The sequence below is a fragment of the Monodelphis domestica genome, chromosome 2 (genome assembly GCF_027887165.1).
Source record: "Monodelphis domestica isolate mMonDom1 chromosome 2, mMonDom1.pri, whole genome shotgun sequence".
Classification (NCBI taxonomy): domain Eukaryota; kingdom Metazoa; phylum Chordata; class Mammalia; order Didelphimorphia; family Didelphidae; genus Monodelphis; species Monodelphis domestica.
This window is the reverse complement of record NC_077228.1, coordinates 168,728,360-168,748,067: the sequence shown is the minus strand read 5'-3', so window position 1 is coordinate 168,748,067 and position 19,708 is coordinate 168,728,360. Positions and strand designations below refer to the sequence as shown.

The 19,708-nt window shown below is 37.7% G+C and overlaps 2 protein-coding genes across 6 annotated transcripts in view; one reads left to right on the top strand and one right to left on the bottom strand.

Annotated features, from left to right (window-relative positions):
- The window catches only part of LOC130453513 (SLAM family member 5-like), a 196,455-nt gene that overhangs the window by 110,055 nt on the left and 66,692 nt on the right, over nucleotides 1-19,708 (top strand). The gene's annotated exons all lie outside the window — the stretch shown is intronic.
- Nucleotides 1-19,708, bottom strand: part of LOC103105951 (SLAM family member 5-like) — a 61,359-nt gene that overhangs the window by 26,510 nt on the left and 15,141 nt on the right. For 2 of the 3 annotated variants that reach the window (XM_056816209.1, XM_056816211.1), the window contains exons 2-6: nucleotides 15,153-15,503; nucleotides 10,608-10,904; nucleotides 10,130-10,243; nucleotides 9,785-9,873; nucleotides 9,342-9,430 (exon numbers count right to left, since the gene is read on the bottom strand). In XM_056816209.1, coding sequence (XP_056672187.1) covers nucleotides 9,342-9,430; nucleotides 9,785-9,873; nucleotides 10,130-10,243; nucleotides 10,608-10,904; nucleotides 15,153-15,503 — 940 coding nt within the window. The remainder of the gene's footprint in view (nucleotides 1-9,341; nucleotides 9,431-9,784; nucleotides 9,874-10,129; nucleotides 10,244-10,607; nucleotides 10,905-15,152; nucleotides 15,504-19,708) is intronic. The other variant, XM_056816210.1, reaches the window with a different exon arrangement.

The following is a 19,708-nucleotide window of genomic DNA, read 5'->3' as shown; positions in this document are numbered from 1 at the left end:
TTCCAGAGAAAGAACTGATGGAGTCTGAATGCAGATAGTAACATACTACACTTTGTGTCTTCATTTTTCTTTCATTTGTTCGAGTTCTCATTCACAAAAGGACGAAGGTGTAAAGATGTAAAATTTGTATCAGATGGCTTGCCATCTTGGAGAGGGAGGAAGAAGCTAAGAATTTGGCTCAAACATAAAGAAAATGAAAGCTAACTGTTTTTTCATGTGAGTTAAAAATAAAATATTACTGCTCAGAGGCAGAGTCAAGATGGCAGCCTAGAAGGAGCAGAAGTTCAGACCTCTGAATACCCTTCCTTACCGATCACAAACTGAATGCTCCTAGGGGACTGATAATCAAACCTAACAACAAGACAGAGCCAAGGAAACCTCCTGCTGGACTCAATTCAAAAGGTATGCCCCCCCCCCCAAAAGCCAGAATCCAAGAACACTCAGGTTTAAGAGGAAAACAGAAAGAAGGTCCCAAAACCCCTCCCACCGCACACCTAGAGTGCTGAGACTCAGTGGGAACCTCTGGGTTGGCAAAGGTGCTGGTCTGGAGGGTGTACCTAGCGGGCAGGGCTGTGCCAAGCTCAGAAAATCAAACACAGACAGAGGGGAAGGATCTAGAGAGGGAGAATAGAGCTGGCAGCCTGGCCAGAGCTGTGGAGATCCTCCATATCTGCTCCAGCCTTCCAGGAGGTGCCTCAGAGCACACCCAGCCTAACCCAGCTGCACTTAATCCCATCAAAAGTCTTCAGAACTCAGGGAAGCCCAGACTCCATGCCTCTCCCTCATTGACTGATGGAATTTAATCCAATCAAAAGCCTCCAGAGGACAGGGAAGCTCAAACCCCCAACAACCCTCCCCCAGATACTGCACTGAGAGATCTTCTGTCAAAGCTGCAAGAGAGAAGACTGAAAGAAGCCCCCAAAACAAAAAAAATGAGAGGAGCAACAGCACAGGCAAATATGGGGAGCAAAGAAGGGGTGAATATGAGCAAACAACAGAAAAAGAAGAAAGAAATTACAATAGACAGTTTCTACACAGCAAATGGAACGGAGGAGAGGGATCAGCAAACAATAAATCAGAAATCCAAGTGAATTGGATACAGGCTGTGGAAGAACTCAAAATACAATTCAAAATACAATTAAGAGAGGCTGAAGACAATTGGGAAAAGAATGTAAAAACTAAGATAAGTCATCTGGAAACAGAGGCACTTGAAATAAAATGAGAAAATAGTATCTTGAAAGCCAAAATCAACCAGCTGGAAAATGAGGCAAAGGAGATGAAAGATGAAGCAAAGAAGATGAAAGATGAGACAAAGGAGATGAAAGTGGAGGTAAAGAGGATGAAAGATGACCTTCATAGAAAATCAGACCAGAAAGAGAAGGATGACCAAAAAGCCAGGGAAGAAATCCAGTCTTTAAGAACCAGAATACAACAACTAGAACAAAGTGACCTCACAAGGCAGCAGGAAACTATAAAACAAAACCAAAAGAGTGAAAAAATTGAGGAAAATATGAAGCATCTCATGCACAAAACAGAGGATTTAGAAAATCGTTCTAGGAGATTGTCTCAAGGAGAGACAATTTAAGAATCATTGGTCTACCAGAAGACCATGACAAAAGAAAAATCCTGGAAACAATACTACAGGAAATTATTCAAGAAAACTGCCCTGATATTCTAGAACAAGAGGGAAAAGTGGAGATTGAAAGAATCCACAGATCACTTCCAGTACTTAATCCCCAACTGACAACACCCAGGAATGTTATAGCCAAATTCAAAAACTATCAGACCAAATTAAAAATATTACAGGCTGCCAAGAAGAAGTCACTCAGATACCACAGAACCAAAGTGAGGATAACACAGGATCCTGCTGCATCTACCCTGACGGACCAAAAGGCATGGAATATGATATTCCAGAAAGCAGGGGAACTAGGTCTACAACCAAGAATCAACTACCCAGCAAAACTGACTTATATTCTTACAGGGCAAAGTATGGTCATTCAACAAAATAGAAGAATTCCAAGAATTTTCAAAGAAAAGACCAGACCTGAACAGAAGATTTGATGTCCAAGCACAGAACTCAAGAGAAACATCAAAAGGTAATTTAAAAAGAGGGGAAAAAAGAAAAACAAAACAAAACAAAACAACAACAAAAAATTTTAAGAGACTCAATAAGTTAAAATGATATGTATCCCTACAAAAAAAAGAGGTCATTGGTAACTGTTAAAAACTGTTACCACCTGGGCAGCTAGAAGAATTACACTTAGAGGGAACAGAGACAAACTGTATAGGATGAAAGGACAAGACAAAAATAGGTATATAGATATATGTATGCATAAATACATATACATGTGTGTGTATATATATATACGTACACACAACTAGAGGTAAAAAAAGAGGTTAATACTAAAAGAAATGAAAAAAGAAACAAAAAGGGGTAAATTTATATGTCACAAAGAAGCTCATGGCGGGAGGGGGAAGAACATCAATACACTGGAAGGGTAAAGAGGTTGGAGATAGGAAATATTCAACTCTCACGTGCTTTGAAATTGACCCAAAGAGGGAAGAACAATTCAATCCATTGGGGCAGAGAATGGATTTGTGCCCTATAGGGGAGTAGAAGGGTAATAAATGACTGGTGGAGAGGGAAGCAGTACAGGGGAGGGGGAGGGTGGGGGGCAATTTTAGAAAGACTACGGGGAAAATAAGGGGGGGGGTGAGATAAGAAGGGAGGGGGGTAGAAAGGGAAGTAAAATAAGGGTGGGAACTAGGGGGACTGATTAAAAACAAACATTGGTGTACAAGGAAATAGGGAAAGAAGAAAAGGCAGAACCAGGAGTAGAAGTCAAAATGCTGGGAAATACACAGCTAGTAATCATAACTCTGAATGTGAATGGAATGAACTCACCCATAAAACGCAAGCGAATAGCAGAATGGATTAGAATACAAAACCCTACCATATGCTATCTACAAGAAACACACAGGAGGAAGGTAGATACGCAGAGGCTGAAAATAAGAGGATGGAGCCAAATCTATTGGTCATCAACTGATAACAAGAAGGTAGGAGTCGCAATCATGATATCTGACGAAGCCAAAGTAAAAATAAATCTAGTTAAAAGAGATAGGAAAGGTAATTACATCCTGATAAAAGGCAGTATAGACAATGAGGAAATATCCATACTCAACATGTGTGCACCAAATGGCATAGCATCCAAATGTCTAAAGGAAAAACTAGTGGAGCTCAGGGATGAAATAGATAGAAAAACTTTACTAGTGGGAGACCTGAACCTTCCTCTATCTGAACTAGATGAATCAAACCAAAAAATAAATAAGAAAGAGGTAAGAGAAGTGAATGAAATCTTAGAAAATCTAGAATTAGTAGACATGTGGAAAAAAATAAATAGGCACAAAAAGGAATATACCTTCTTTTCAGCAGCACATGGTACATTCACAAAAATTGACCATGCATTAGGGCATAAAAACATTGCAAACAAGTGCAAAAGAGAAGAAATAATAAATGCAACATTCTCAGATCACAATGCAATAAAAATAATAATTAGTAAGGGTACATGGAGAGGTAAATAAAAAATTAATTGGAAATTAAATGATACGATTCTCCAAAACCGGTTAGTTAAAGAACAAATCGTAGGAAAATTAATAACTTCATTGAAGAAAATGGCAATGATGAGACATCCTTTGAAAACCTATGGGATGCAGCCAAAACAGTACTCAGGGGGAAATTTATATCCTTGAGTTCATTTATTTAAAAGTTAGGGAGGGCAGAGGTCAATGAATTGGGGATGCAAATTAAAAAACTAGAAAGTGAACAAATTAAAAATCCGCAGATGAAGACTAAATTAGAGATCCTAAAAATCAAAGGAGAAATCAATAAAACTGAAAGTCAAAGAACTATTGATTTAATAAATACGACTAGAAGCTGGTACTTTGAAAAAAACAAATAAAATAGACAAAGTGCTAGTCAATCTAATAAAAAAAGGAAAGAAAAAAACCAAATTGACAGTATCCAAGATTAAAAGTAGACCTCACCTCAAATGAAGAGGAAATTAAGGCAATCATTAAAAAGTATTATGCCCAATTATATGGCAAGAAATAAGGCAATCTAGGTGATATGGATGAATACTTACAAAAATATAAATTGCCCAGATTAACAGAGGAAGAAATAAATTACCTAAACAACCCCATATCAGAAAAAGAAATTGAACTAGCCATCAAAGAACTCCCTAAGAAAAAATCCCCAGGTCTAGATAGATTCACAAATGAATTCTATCAAACATTCAAAGAACAACTAATCCCAATATTATACAAACTATTTGACATAATAAGCAAAGAAGGAGTTCTACCAAATTCATTTTACAACACAAACATAGTACTGATTCCAAAGCCAGGCAAGTCAAAAAGGGAGAAAGAAAACTATAGACCAATCTCCTTAATAAATATAGATGCAAAAATCTGAAATAGGACAATAGCAAAAAGACTCCAACAAGTGATCTCGAGGGTTATTCACTATGACCAGGTAGGATTCATACCAGGAATGCAAGGATGGTTCAATATTAGGAAAACCATCCACATAATCGACCATATTAACAAGCAAACCAACAAAAATCACATGATTATCTCAATATATGAAGAAAAAGCCTTTGATAAAATACAACACACATTCCTATTGAAAACACTAGAAAGTATAGGAATAGAAGGGCCTTTCCAAAAAATAATGAACAATATATATCTAAAAAACAACAGCAAACATCATCTGCAATGGAGATAAACTAGAAGCCTTTCTAATAAGATCAGGAGTAAAACAAGGATGCCCATTATCACCTCTATTATTTAACATTGTACTAGAAATACTAGCAGAAGCAATTAGAGAAGAAAAAAGAAATTGAAGGTATTAAAAACTGGCAATGAGGAGACCAAGTTATCATTCTTTGCAGATGATATGGGTTTACTTAAAGAATCCTAGAGAATCAACCGAAAAGCTAGTCGAAAGAGTCAACAATTTTAGCAAAGTTGTAGGATACAAAATAAACCCGCATGAGTCATCAGCATTTTTATATATCTCCAACCCATTTCAGCAGCAAGAATTAAAAAGAGAAATTTCATTTAAAATCACCCTAGACAATATAAAATACTTAGGAATCTATCTGCCTAGACAAACACAGGAACTATACGAACACAACTACAAAACACTCTCCACACAATTAAAACTAGATCTAAACAATTGGAAAAACATTGATTGCTGAGGGTGGAACAAGCTAACATAATAAAAATGACAATCCTACCCAAACTAATTTACTTATTTAGTGCCATACCCATTGAACTACCAAAGTACTTTGCAAACCTTAAAGAACTATATATAAATGCTAGATATTATTGTTGTTACTATTATTATTATGACTTGGACTGAGTAAGATTATTGTCTTTTAGGTCTTAGCAGTTTAATTACCTTCTTAGTTTTATTATAAAAATAAATGAAAAGACATTCTGATATTTTCTTGCCACACCACAATGGCTAGTTTTGCACACGCCCTTAGTTCTGGCTACAACAGACCTTGCTAGAAATAGTTCCCAATTGCGGAAGGCTGACAACTCTTTAATTATAGCTACCACATCCAGCAAACATATCATATCCTTAGTTAAATCTTCATCCAGGTTACTACCACTAAGCATAGGGTTCTCCAAGACCCTTCTCTTCTTCCTCTATACACTTTATTTGGTAATCATCTGCTCCTATGTGTTCAATTATCATCTTTGTGCTTACTTATGGGTAGCTAGAGGTACAGTGGATAGAGTGGCAGACCTGAAGTTAGAAAGTTTCAGCTTCCTCAATTCAAATCTGACCTCAGACACTTAATGCCTCTGTGACCCTAAGCAAGTCACTTAACCCCATTTGCTTCAGCTTCCTCATTTGTAAAATGAATGAAAAGGAAATGGTGAACCTCTCCATTATCTTTGCCAAGAAAACTCCAGAAAAGGTTAGGAAGAATCAGACATGACTGAAAAATGACCAATGCTCACTTCTACATACTTCCCTCTCAGCTCACTGTCCTGTTTGCTCTTACTCCACAAATGTTGATTTGTCCCATAAAGATCCCCCTCCCCACCTGCTTTCCACTTTCCCTTTATCTGTTTTATTCCACCAGTGGAAGATAAGATCCTGGATAAAAGGGATTATTTTATTTCCTTGTTTTTATATCCTCAGCACTTTTGTAGTACAGTGCCTGTCATAAAAGAATTCATTAAATATTTTCTCTTATCTACTCTAATCAATCCAGATAATTCTCAAATCTATTTATCCACCCCCAACCTCTCTTTTGAACTCCAGCCTCACTTCTCTCTGCCTATAGACCATCACAAACTGAATGTCTTATAGATATCTTAAGTTCAAGTTATCCAAACCTGAAATCTTATTTCCACTCCAACCCCTCCAACTTCTATCCTTTTTTTTTTTTTTTTGTCAAGAGTACCTTCATCAGGGGGCAGCTGGGTGGCTCAGTGGATTGAGAACCAGGCTTAGAGACAGGAGGTTCTGGGTTCAAATCTGGCCTTAGATACTTCCCAGTTGTATGACCCTGGGCAAGTCACTTAACCCCCATTTCCTAGCCCTTACCATTCTTCTGCCTTAGAATGAATACACAATATTGATTCTAAGATGGAACGTAAGGGTTTAAAAAAAAAAAAAAGAGTCCCTTCATCCTCCCAGGTACCCAGACTCACAACCTTGGTGTCACCCTTGACTCCTCAATTTCTCTCACCACCACCACCATCCAATATTTGCCAAGTTCTATCAATTCTACCATCACATCTCTCATATGTGCCCCCTACTCTCCTCAGACACAGTCATCTACCTGAGGCAGACCATCATCACCCCATTCCTGAGACTATGGAAATAGCTTGCTCTTTGGACTCCCTGGCTCATCTTTCCCTACTCTAGTCCAACTTCCAGTTACCTCCTGTCAGCCTCTACCTTCCTCTGTGTCTGACCCCACAAAAGTGGAGTCTATTTGGCTTTTAAAGTCTTTCATAACCTGGCCCCTTCCTCACTCTCCAGCTTTGTTATATTTTACTCCCTCCACATTCTCTGTGATCCAATTACATTTGGGTTCATATGTATGTAGCCCTTGGCTCAAAGGACCAATTGCATAGGACTCTCTCCTCATTGGTGGAGATTGATTACTGAATGTCCCCTGCCTTTGTGAGGGTGGAATTGGTGTGAGTGGGAGAGAAGAGAACTTTGGGTTCTTCTGGTTTCCGAATAAGAGAGAAAAGATAGGCAATTCCAACCTCTCATCAGGTTCTGAAGATCCTAGAAAGAAACTGACATGTAAAGAATCTGACAGTTGCTGTCATGGTTCCTGTTCTCCACTTACTACACTAGAGCCTGGGGATTTCCCCTTGGTTGAGGTCAGAGAGCCCCTCTTGGTTGTGCTGAATTATCTTGCTCTCAATGGAGAGTTCATTCATTCTGTGTTGTCTGGTATATATCCTCCTATACTATGTATGTCCTCCTTTCTCTGATTTCTGTTTGGTTCTCAACTTGGAATAAGGGGTTTATTTATTGTTTGTTCATTGAGGAGCTTGGATGTGGTGGCAAGAGGGTCAAGTCTTGGGTACAGAGTTGAGGTACTCCTCCATTAAGGAATAGCAATTGGGAATTTATATCAAACCTAAAAACTGTTTTCTATAAACTGGTAAAGTTTAACAGAATGAATCAATAAATAGAATTCTAGTGTAGTACTCCTTTCTCTGAGGAAAACAGGGCGACCATTTTCTAGCCCCAATCTTCTTCTCTCTTCCTCTTCCTCTCCTGGCAGGAATCATCTCTTAGAGATGCAGGAGGGGAAGAGACAATAGCAATGTCTATTCTCAACCCCCTGCAAGCCCCTCTAGATAGACCCAGATGGACATATATGAGCAAAAACAACACATACACACACACACACACACACACATACACACACGTTATTTGGCATGAAATCTGACTCACATCTAAGAGGTAGGTTTATGGAAATAGGATCTGAATTCAAATGGATTCTGAACTCTATAGGATAGTTACAAAATGGCTCATTCTATACCCCCAATTAGAGCACAAAATTCTCTAACAATGGACTGGGGGCAGAACAGCTAGCTCGATGCTAAGAAAGATTCCTCTCTCCAAATGGCTCCTATTGTACCCTCATACCACAAACAAAAGGACACCCAGGAGTATAAAGATAGGGTCAACCACAGATGCTTATGAGAAATCATCTTAAATCTGCCAAATGTATTTCTTAGTATCAATTCTAAGATAGAAAGAAGAGCAACAAGGTCTGTAATCAGAGTTAAGTGACTTATCTAGGGACACCAACTAGAAAGTGTCTAATGTGAAGACAGGTTTCCCAACTCCAAGTGTGGCATGTTATCCAATAGATGTCTTTTGCAACTGCATTTAACAAAATAATTTTAACTATGGAATTTTCTGCTTGGCCAGGCAAGAGGAAACCACAACATCACTCAGACTAAGGAGGAGATTGATTACACACAGTCCCAGACAGGATCATTCCTCAAGTCTGGGACCCAAAGCCAGAGGCTCTGGCTATTTTATACACATACACAATCAGGGGTTTCTACAAGTATCCATGGGTTACAAACACAAACACAATGGATTACATGATTGGGCAAGTACAGGCATCAGGGGCTGTGGGTCAGTCAGACAGGAAATGTCTACACTTGTATCCAGGGGGAATCTGAGGATTCTTTCATTACAGAAATTCAACTAGAACAAGGTAAGGCACATTTTTTGTTCCTCTCTTACCTATCTTGTTTCTCTCTGTGTTCCTGCTTTTGGAGCAAGCACCTCAATAAAGCACACCCAGTCACATATACCTCCTACCTTAACTATTTAGATGATGGTCACTTCTCCTGTCCTAATGAAAACAATTATAGATGACAGGTTATAGCTGCCACCTAGTTCACACCACCATGTGGGACAATCACTATTTCTCCTTTTATCCCTCTTCATTCTCTTCAAGAGGACTCCCCAAACTCCCAGTATAATCAGGCATGAAAAACTCCATGCCCTCCCCCCCCCCCTTCAAGAGTACATCTTGAGTTGGTTTCTTCTCTTCACAAACTAAGAAGATCTTCAAATCAGAAAGATGTTTTGTGGTCAAGCCACATGTCAATGACAAGATCTTGGGGAGACAGAGAGGTAGGGAAGAAGCTTTCAAATACATTGACATATTGGAAGAAAGGTTATAGGCTTGCATATTGGGGACCCTGAGCTCCCATTGTATATCCTATCCTAGCTTAAACCCTCAGGATCTCCCCAACTATATCCCCATTACCTGAGCATGATCTGAGGATTATGGATCTCACTGTAAATGGTGGTGAGATGCTTCCCCTCCTGTGGGTGCTGCTCACTAGCCTCTTGGCACTAGAAGATAGCAGAGATAGTAGGACTTAGGTGGGGGGAGGGTAGAAATGGAGATTTAGGGAGAGGCACAGAACCAAGTCTCTAGCAGGTACTAGAGAAACACACAGCACCTAGGATGGTGCCAACAATATCAGAGATCATAAGATGGTAACTGAATTTGATTGACTTTGGAAGAAATCTTCCATTGCATTGACTTGCTCTAAAAATCACACAGCTAGGAATGAACTGAGTTTCTGGTCTCCCATTACAGCATCCTGACATCTTTTGCATCAGTAAATAGAAAAGGGCAACAGGGCAGAACTAGAGGATGAGAGGACTACAGAGAGCCCTGAGAGGTTCCCAACTCCCAATCACCTGGTTCTGGTCCTCAGGTCTACTTGGTCTGAGCACTGCATCTTGGATGTTCATGTCACTATTTCTCTTATTCTCTGGAGAATCCATAACTGAGTGAATGAATGAAGAACACAGAGGTTTAATCCTTCCCACATCATACAAGGTAAGATCCCAATTCCCACTCCCCAGATCCAGTAGAGACCTAGGACTTTTTCTAGCTACCTGACAGACACTCCCACCCACCCCCATGTTAGAGGAAATGCACACCCACCACCCTTTATTAGGAACTACCTCTGTCCAAAACTAGCAAGGGATGGGGCCATACTTAAAAGGAGAAAGGAGAAGATCCTCGACTTCAACTAATACCTTCTTTCTTCCTTTCTTTTCTTCTGTCGATCGACAATCCAATCCCCAGGATCACCAGCAATATGACCAGAAGGAAACTTCCAATGAACCATGGTGACTTTGGGGTTTGGGGATCTGACATGACCCAGTCATAGAGAAGAGGAGAGGTAAGAACATGAAGGAAATAACAGATTTCAATTTAAGGGGAAAGAGATAGAGACAATATACAGAATGGTGGTAAGAGGCCACCTGAGTGGGGGAGGGGCAGGGAAACCATGGATTGGACCTAATTTAACAAAATTAAGTATCTGGGTGCCTGAAGGAATAATGATACCATCAATAGAAATGTCAAATCAGAGGCAAGATTAATGGAGAAGGTAAATGGCCCTCCCACTGCCTCTTTCCCCAAGGTTTCCCCAACTTCTATAGTTATGCTTCCTTCTCCCCTTGATTTCTTCCATACAACCCCACCACCACCACCATAGAAGGCCACACTCACTTGAAGACTTCTCAGGACAGGCATCACTTAGTTTTAATGTCGACTTTTGTTGCTCTGCAGGGTTCTTAGCCAAGCAAGTGACAGAGGAATTCTGGAGGTTCGGTGGTAGGGACAGATTCAGTATCCTAGAATTGGAGGGCAGCCCTAGGCTCTCCTCCTGCCTCTTGGGGATAGCTACACTTCCCCAGGTTACAGTTGTATCATTTGAGATATTCAGGATCTGGCACTCCAAGGTGAGGTTGCATCCATCTGATGTCTGGGACTTTGAGATTATCTTGATCTTGGGGAGAATCGGTTCTGAGAATGAAGAGTAATATGGCACTGGCCAAACTTAGACAACCACGAGCTCATCACTTGAAATCTCACCATTATGAAGACTGATTCACCTTTAATATTCAGCCTGCTCAGTTGTCTCTCTCCTATGATTGTAAGGTAGAGCAGAAACTCATCCCAAAACTTCCCTTTACAAAGGTGCAGAATATTTCATCTAACTTAATTCCCCATCATTTCCTCTGCTTGGTTTTAACTCCAAACACATATGCCCCTAGGTGGATATTCCCCTGGCAGACCTCCATTACCAACCATGCCTTTCAGCATCTTTTTATGTACTGTCTTCCCTCATTCCATTAGAAACTCTTTTAGGGCTGGAGTTGCCTTTTTATGTGGAATTTAATCCCAGGTATCTCAGCCTCCGCCTCCCCTTTATGTACTATAGAAGGTATCACCCAACCACAAATATATATATATACTATATATATATATATAAATACATATATATATATATTACACACATATATAAATTTTATCTTGTGTTTCTATTTTTCAGTTCCTCTGGCAATGAACATTCACAAGTGGTTTCTCACATATTAATTTTGTAGCTATATTTAATGTTTCTCTTGGATCCACTCATTTCACTCTTCACATCATGTAGGTCTTTCCAAGTTTTTTAATTAACCTTCTCATAATATCTTATGGTACAGCAGTATTCCATCACAATTATATATCATAATTCATTTGGCGATTCCCTAATTGATGGGCATCCTGTCAATTTCCAGTTCTTTGCCACCACAAAGAAAGTTGCTATTATTATTTTAGAACATAAAAACTCTTTCCATTTTTCCTTGGGAAGGCTCCTTGGGAATGGCTAAACAAATTGTGGCATATACAGATTGTGTCTTACATGTTTCCACTTCTTAGTCCATTCTCTGGAGGTGGACATTCATAAACTATTTTGTAACTCTCTGGGTATAATTTCAAATTGCTCTTCAAAGTGGTTAGATCAGTTCATAGGTCTGCTAATAGTGTATTAGTGTCCCCATTTTTCCACATCTCCTCCAATATTTGTCATTTTACCCTTTTGTTATTTTTAGCCAATTTGATAAGTATAAGATGATATCTCAGAAATGTTTTGTTTTATATTTGTCTAATCAGTAGTAATTTAGAGTATTTTTCTATATACTTAAATATAGCTTTAATTTCTTCATCTAAAAACTGTCTGTTCATATCTTTTACCCATTTATCGACTGGGAAGGTGATTCTTGTTCTGATGAATAGAGGTCTCTATTTTTGATATGAGACCTCTATTAAAAAAAAATAAAAATTTTCTCCAAATGTTCTGCTTTCCTTATAATCTTGGCAACATTTGTGTTATTTATGCAAAACCTTTTTAATTTAACATAATCAAAATTATCCATTTCTGCCTCACAATTCTGTCTAATTTATTTATAAATTCCTCTACTATCTATAAACCTGACAGATGTATTCTTTTAATTTGCTTATGATATCTCCTTTTACGTCTAGGTCACATACTCATTTTGATCTTATCTTAGTGAATATGGTATAAAATGTTGATCTATATCTAGTTTCTGACAAACTACTTTCCAATTGTGTAGGAAATTTTTATCAAATAGTGAGTTCTTATCCCCAAAATGAGATCTATACTTTTGCTAAATGCAAGGTTATTATAATCTTTTGCTACTGTTTGTAATATTTCTGTTCTGTTCTACTGATGCATTTTTCTATTCATTAGTCAGTACCAGATAGTTTGATTATTATTGCTTTATAATACATTTTAAAATCTAGTACTGCTATACCTACATTTGATATTCTTGACCTTTTGTTCTTTCAAATGAATTTTGCTATTATTTTTCTAATAAATAAATATTTTTTGTAAATTTGATGGCATTGAATAAATAGATGAGTTTAGGTAGGATTGTCATTTTAATTATATTGGCTCTGCCACCCATGAACAATTAATATTTCTCAAATTATTTAAATCTTACTTTATTTATGTAGAAAATATTTTATAATTATATTCATGTAGTTCCTGAATTCATTTTGGCAGGAATGCATCCAGATATTTTATTCTATCTATGGTCATTTTGAATGGATTATCTTTCTTTTTCTTCTTGCAGGACTTTTTTAGTGATATATAAAAATGTAGGTGATTTATGTGGATCTATTTTATATCTTGATAATTTACAAATATTACTATTAGTTTCAAATAGCTTTTTAGTTGAATCTCTAGGATTTTCCACATACTATAGCATCATAACATCTGCAAAAAGAGAAAGTTTTATTACCTCTTTTACCTTTTTCAAATTTTTCCTTCTCATTACTATTGCTACCATTTTAATACTATATTAAGTAATATTAATTATAATGAGCATCCTTGTTTCACTCCTGATCATTTTGGAAAGGCTTCTAGCTCTCCCCTAACTTAGCATCTGAGCTTGGGTAATAGTAAACACGCATATTTTCCTCTCCTCTAATTGCCTGCCAGAGTCTAACCGAGCTGCCTTCTGAGAAAAGTTGAGGAAAGAAAGGAAGAAAAGAGAGTCACTAGCTTAGAAATAGACACAATACTGGATGAGAAGTGAGAATAAGACCTCCAAGGCAAAGGAAAGTTAACCAATTAGTACTAGGACATCTACAAATGTTTCATAAAGGTATTTATGTATTGTGCTTTTCAAGATATACATTGCATAGAGAGGAGGGAAAGAGTTCAAGCTATATAAACAGAATTCTCCATTCCTGACCCAGTTGGGAGAATTCACTCCCTAACTCTACAAAGAACTTCTTTAGGCTAATGGTAGGATGCTCCTTTACTTCACTATATTGGTTTATCACATTTGGGCTCCACCTTCCTGTTAGCACTGGCTCCAGGTCCTGGTCAGACCCATTTCCTTACAATGGACAACTCACTTAAACTCTACAGGTGTCAGTTTCAACATCTATAAAACTGAAATAATTTCCTGCCCTTTCTCCTTCACCTGAACAGAGGAAACAAAAGGAGAGACTCTGGCCATTTAGCCTGGGTCATGTGAATTCTCTCCCTCTAAGGCTTTGTGCATGTGAAAAATAAATGGAAGAGGGGTAGTTAGGTATCTCAGTGTATATAGAGCCAGGGCTGAAGATGGGAGGTCCTGGATTCAAATTTGGTTTCAGACACTTCCTAACTGTGTGACTCTGGACAAGTCACATCACCCCAGTTGGCTAGTCCTTACTGCTCTTCTGCCTTGGAACCAATATTTAGTATCTATTCTAAGACAGAAGTTAAGGGTCGAAAAGAAAATGATCTATGTCTTTAACGAATAATGCTTGGAAATGATCAAATAAAATATATTAAAAAAAAAAAAGAAGTTAAGGGTTGTTTGTTTATTTGTTTTTAAAGAAAAAAGAAAGTAAATATAAGGATTTGGTTCAGGGTGTCCCATTATGATTGTAATGATCTGGGAACAAAGCAAAGAGAAACAGAAAGAGCCTTTCTGCCCTTCTAAGAGTGCATTATTGAGACAACTGGCTTCTGGGTGCATTTCCCTGATGTATCTATGTTCCCTGTGTTGTTTTTATCTAGAAAAGCCTTTGTGTGACAGGCTCTTCGGTGTAGTTAATACCAAAAAACTGGGCAATGATGACTCTACAAACCAAAATCATCATCATAACAATACCTTCTAAGCCCTTCACAGGTCCTGGTTATGAATGTGCCAAAGCTTACATAATAATATTAATAATAGCAATAATAATAATAATGATAATAATAACATATAGTGCTTTTAGGTTTGTAAGTCATTTTATATGTTATCCCATTTTATAGATGAGGAAACTAAGTCAGACAACAGTTATGTAATTTGCCCAAAGTCATGAAGCTAGTAAGTGTCCAAAATAGGATTTGAATCCAAATCTTCCTGATTCCAAGTCCATTGCACCACCTAGTTGACTTTTAGAGATACAGAAATGTTGGAAGATCAATAGTATCCCATCTAGTTTTTCTATTTCCATTCAAATTTATTCTTCATTTCCTTGGATTCTAGAGTCAGCAGACACCAACTTAAGGGCCCTTCACATGCTTACATATTCTCTTCAAATAATAGGAAAAGAAATCCTCCTTCCTATTTCTGTCCAAAAAAAAAAAAAAAACTGGAACAGATGAGACTGAGTTTGGAAGCTCCTGGGGAAGAGCGCTATGAGACAAGAGGAAGTAGAGCACTATCTCAGTGGAGTCTAGGCAGGTCTTGGGGTTCTCAGATTATTGTCCTCACTTACCATAAATAGAGAGAAAGAAACTTTGTTCACTGATTACTTCATCATGATGTATTCGGACTTTGAAGTTTCCATTATCCTCAAGAGTGACGTTGTCAATTCTAAGGGATGTTGGTGTTACATGAGCTCTTTGCTCATATCTGTTCCAGTGGAGACTCTTCTTCAAAGTTAGATTCCAAGTCTCAGGCTCAAGGCTGAACAGAGGCAGATGTTTTTTCTTAGACTCAAAGCTCCATTCGACCCTTTGGATCATTTTTCCTAGGCTTGTGTTCAACTGAAACAGAATGGAACCTCCCTGGACCCCATACAGAGAAGTCTGAGTATCAGAACTTTGATCTCCTGAGGTCCAGACACCTGGGATGATGGGAAACAGAAAACGTTGGTCAGCACTATTTACTCATGTAGAGCAGATCACAGCATTCCAAACTCCCTCAGCCAGAAAGAACCTGGTCATCTAGTCCATCCCTTTGTATCCGGAGAGCGTTGTTCCAAACCAGCCCCACTCTAGAGAAGGGGTACCGAAGCAGCAGCTCAGCTCCCTAAGGGCCAACACAGTCCAGCACACAGGATTCACTTACAGCCACTACTGTCATACAGTATAAGCCACCACTACATGGTAAAGAGGAACCAGACTGGGCCAGGAGCCAGAAGACCTGAGTTTGAGGAGCTTACTAAGCAGGACACCTTGGTTTTTCACTTATTTTTTTCTGGGAGATACATATATTATCATGCAAAACACATTTCCATATTGTTCATTTTTGTAAGTGAATAACCTTATAAAACCAAAACTCTAAAATATCAACCCAAATAAACAAGTAAAAAATTTTATGATTTCATCTGCATTCTGATTCCAACCATTCCTTCTCTGTAAGTGGAGAGTATTCTTTGTCCTAAATCCCTCAGAATCGTCCTGGATCATTGTATAGATGATAATAGCTAAGTCTATCACAGTTGATCATTGCACAATATTGCTGTTACTATGTACAAGTTCTCCTGGTTTGGCTCAATTCACTCTGCATCAATTCATGTAGGTCTTTCCAGCTCATTCTGAAACCATCCTGTTTATCCTTCCTTATAGCAAAATAGTATTACATCACTATCATATACCATATTTTGTTCAGTCATTGTCCCATTGATGGACATCCCATTAGTTTCCAGTTAACCATGAAACCTTGGGCAAGTCATTGAACCTCTTTTTTTTTTAAACCCTTACCTTATGTCTTAGAGTCAATACTGTGAACTGGCTCCAAGGCAGAAGAGTGGTAAGGGCTAGGCAATGGGGGTCAAGTGACTTGCCCAGGGTCACACAGCTAGGAAGTGGCTAAGGCCAGATTTGAACCTAGGACCTCCCGTCTCTAGGCCTGGTCATTGAACCTCTTTTAGTCTCAACTTCCTCATTTATAAATGGGAACAACAATTCTTCCACAATGAATTTTGTCAGGTTGCTTTATTTTCATTTTATTTTTTTCAGTTACATATAGAAACAACTTTTGATATTGTTTGCTGACATTTTGCAATAGTCCAATATAAGTTATGCCAGTGCTTTCATGCAACAAGTATTGACAAATTCCCTATGTTGTGACTAAAGACACAAATAACACATACAATGAAAAAAATCATTAAGGAAATAAAGTAAAGGGTGGTGTGCTTTGAGCTGTAATCAAATTCCAACAGTTCTTCCTTTGGCTGTGGATAGCTATTTTTTTCTTTAATCATGAGTCCCTTAGAATTATCTTGGAAACTTGTTTTGCTGATAATTGTTTAGTCCTTCATATTTGCCAGGTTGTTTTAAGGGTCAACAGGCATCATGTATGTAAAGTGCTTTATTAACACTCACATACACACGCATGTGTGCTACCGTTATCTTGAATGTGTTTGTATTGCAGTTCTTATAGCATTCTTCCTAGTACAACATAAACACATTCTCTCTTCCCCTCCCTTGGTGGAGAGGGGGAAGAGTTCATCACTCCCTTTTAAGTATTGATAAACTTTAGGGATTTGAAGTACATTATTCAATTCCCACCTACCCCATCTCTATCCTTCAATCTTCTCATTCGTTTATTTGACCTGCATTTACTGAGTACATGTGATCTGGGGATGGAAGGGACCTGAGAAATAATCTCATCCAACCCTATCCTTTGACAAGGGAGAAAACTGAGTTCCAAAATGGTTAAGAGATTGTCCTAAGGAAGTAGCCAGAGATGATTATGAAGATGGTGGAATAGAGTGCAAGATCATCTCACTCTTCAAATTCCACCACAAATAATAAAAATACCCAATCCTCACCCCCCCCCAAAAAAAAAACTCAGGGATTGTCCTGAGATCACAAAGAAAGGAAGTGGCAGAGCTGAGATAAGAACTTCATTTCTCTGCTTCCAATTCTTACACTCTTTTCACTGGATCAAGTTGTGTCTCATATATCCATTCCCATATTCATTACCTCTTTATTAGTATCCATGCCTTCTTAACTTAAAATCCTTTGTATAATCCTTTTATTTATTCTATCCTTGGCACTGTGCTCTCTAGTGATGGGGAATTCATACAAGTATATAAGAACAAAAGTCATTCTTGAATACGTAAGTGGCCAAAGGATATCAACAAGCTGTTCTCAAAAAAAGTCATCAACAGCCATGTGGAAAACATGTTGCACATCACTAATAAGAGAAGTGCAAATTAAAACAACTTTGTGGGTCTACTTTATACCTACAAAACTGACAAAGATGACAAAAAATGAAAATGACAATTGTTAGTGGGGTTGTGGGAAGACAGGCATACCAATGCACTATTAATGGAGCTATAAATCATTCTAAGAATTCTAGAAAGAAATTTGAAACTCTCCCCACAAAAAAAGTCACTTAAAGAAATATTTCAGAAACTAACATGTCTATTTTCCTTGAGCTACCTTACCATTATATAGTACACTGGACACACAGTAAGCCTTTTGCAAGAAAGAGCTAATAAGAAGTCTGCAGTGTACCAGAATGCTTGCTTACTCCCAGACACCTTCATGGTATTTGCTGGCTGACCTTGCAGAGCTATCCTTCACAAGCTCTATCTGAAGTGGCCTAAATTGGCTTCAACTAGCCTTGTGGTCAGCCATTGCTGACCAACATCTTAAAACATCCTGGTTCTGTGTTTCATCTATTCCTGGAAGAGACTACCCATTTTCCATCCCTAATTCCTATTCAAACCACCTCTTGTAGGTTGTAAGCATAGATTGTCCCTACTCATCTCAGACTGTAGAATCTCCATCCTAGATTTCCTCCACCATGCATCTCTAACTATTTTCCCTTTTAGTCTTTTTAATTCAACCAGGGACTCCTCTATTGAGAGGACCTTCAGCTTTAATTCAACCAGGGCTCTCACTGAGAAATGAGTTTTTCATTGCTGTTATACTAAGCTATACATACCCTTTGATCCATCAATAACACTAATACATCAACACCCCAGTGAGGCAACAGATCCAAATACACAAATATATTTATAGTCATATTTTTTGTTATAGGAAAAGACTGGAAAGAAAGTGTGTGTACATCAACTGTGGAATAGTTGAACAAATTTGAGTATATTAGTATAATGTATTTTTCAAAATGATGAAAAGAATAAATTCAAAGAAACTTGGAAAGACCTACATGAACACATACAGAAAAAACTGGCAGAAACAGAAGAATAATTATATAATGACTATAGAACTAAAAAGGAAAATAGTTTTGAAATAATTAAGAACTCTGAACATTGAAATGAGCAATGGCCACTCCCAAAGATTAATGATGAATTCCATATGTTCCCTATCTCTTAGAGAGATGACAGAGTAAAGGCAAAGAATAATACATATGTAATCAGATACAGTCGGTATGTATATTTGTCCTATTTTTATGGCTACATTTGTTTCTCATAAGGGAAAGCTTCTGGTTTTTCTGACTGAGAGGGAGAATTATGAACATTGGAGGAATCATAGTAATAACAATGTCAAAAAGAAGAAGAAAGTTTTCACAAAACCTTTTAAAAATACATAAAAGAGAGCAGAAGTTCCAAAGGACATACAGACAAGCAGAACAGTGTTAGTTAAATTTAATAGATACTTAAGATACAAACTATGTAAAAAAGACATAGTTTCATATACAATCCTTTTTTCTGTTAATCATTGTATGTGAAAATGTTCATGTCTGTTGACGTTTGTTAAGTCCAAAATAATTTTTTAAACCCTTACCTTCTATCTCAGAGTCAATACAATGTATTGGATCCTTAAGATAGAAGAGTGGTAAGGATGGTTTAAACATAAATGAGATACCATAAATAAATTAGGGTAACATAGAATAGTTTACCTGTCAAATCTATGGAGAAGGGAAGAAATTATGACCAAACAAGAGACAGAGAACATTACAAGATGTAAAATGAATAAAATTAAATTAGAAAGGGTCTGTACAAACAAAACCAATATAGCAAGGATTAGAAAGGAAACAACAAACTGGCAGGGTAGAGAGGAATTTTTAATAACAAATTTCCCTAAGGTTTCACTTCTCAAATATTTAGAGAACTAAGTTAACTTTGAAAGAATA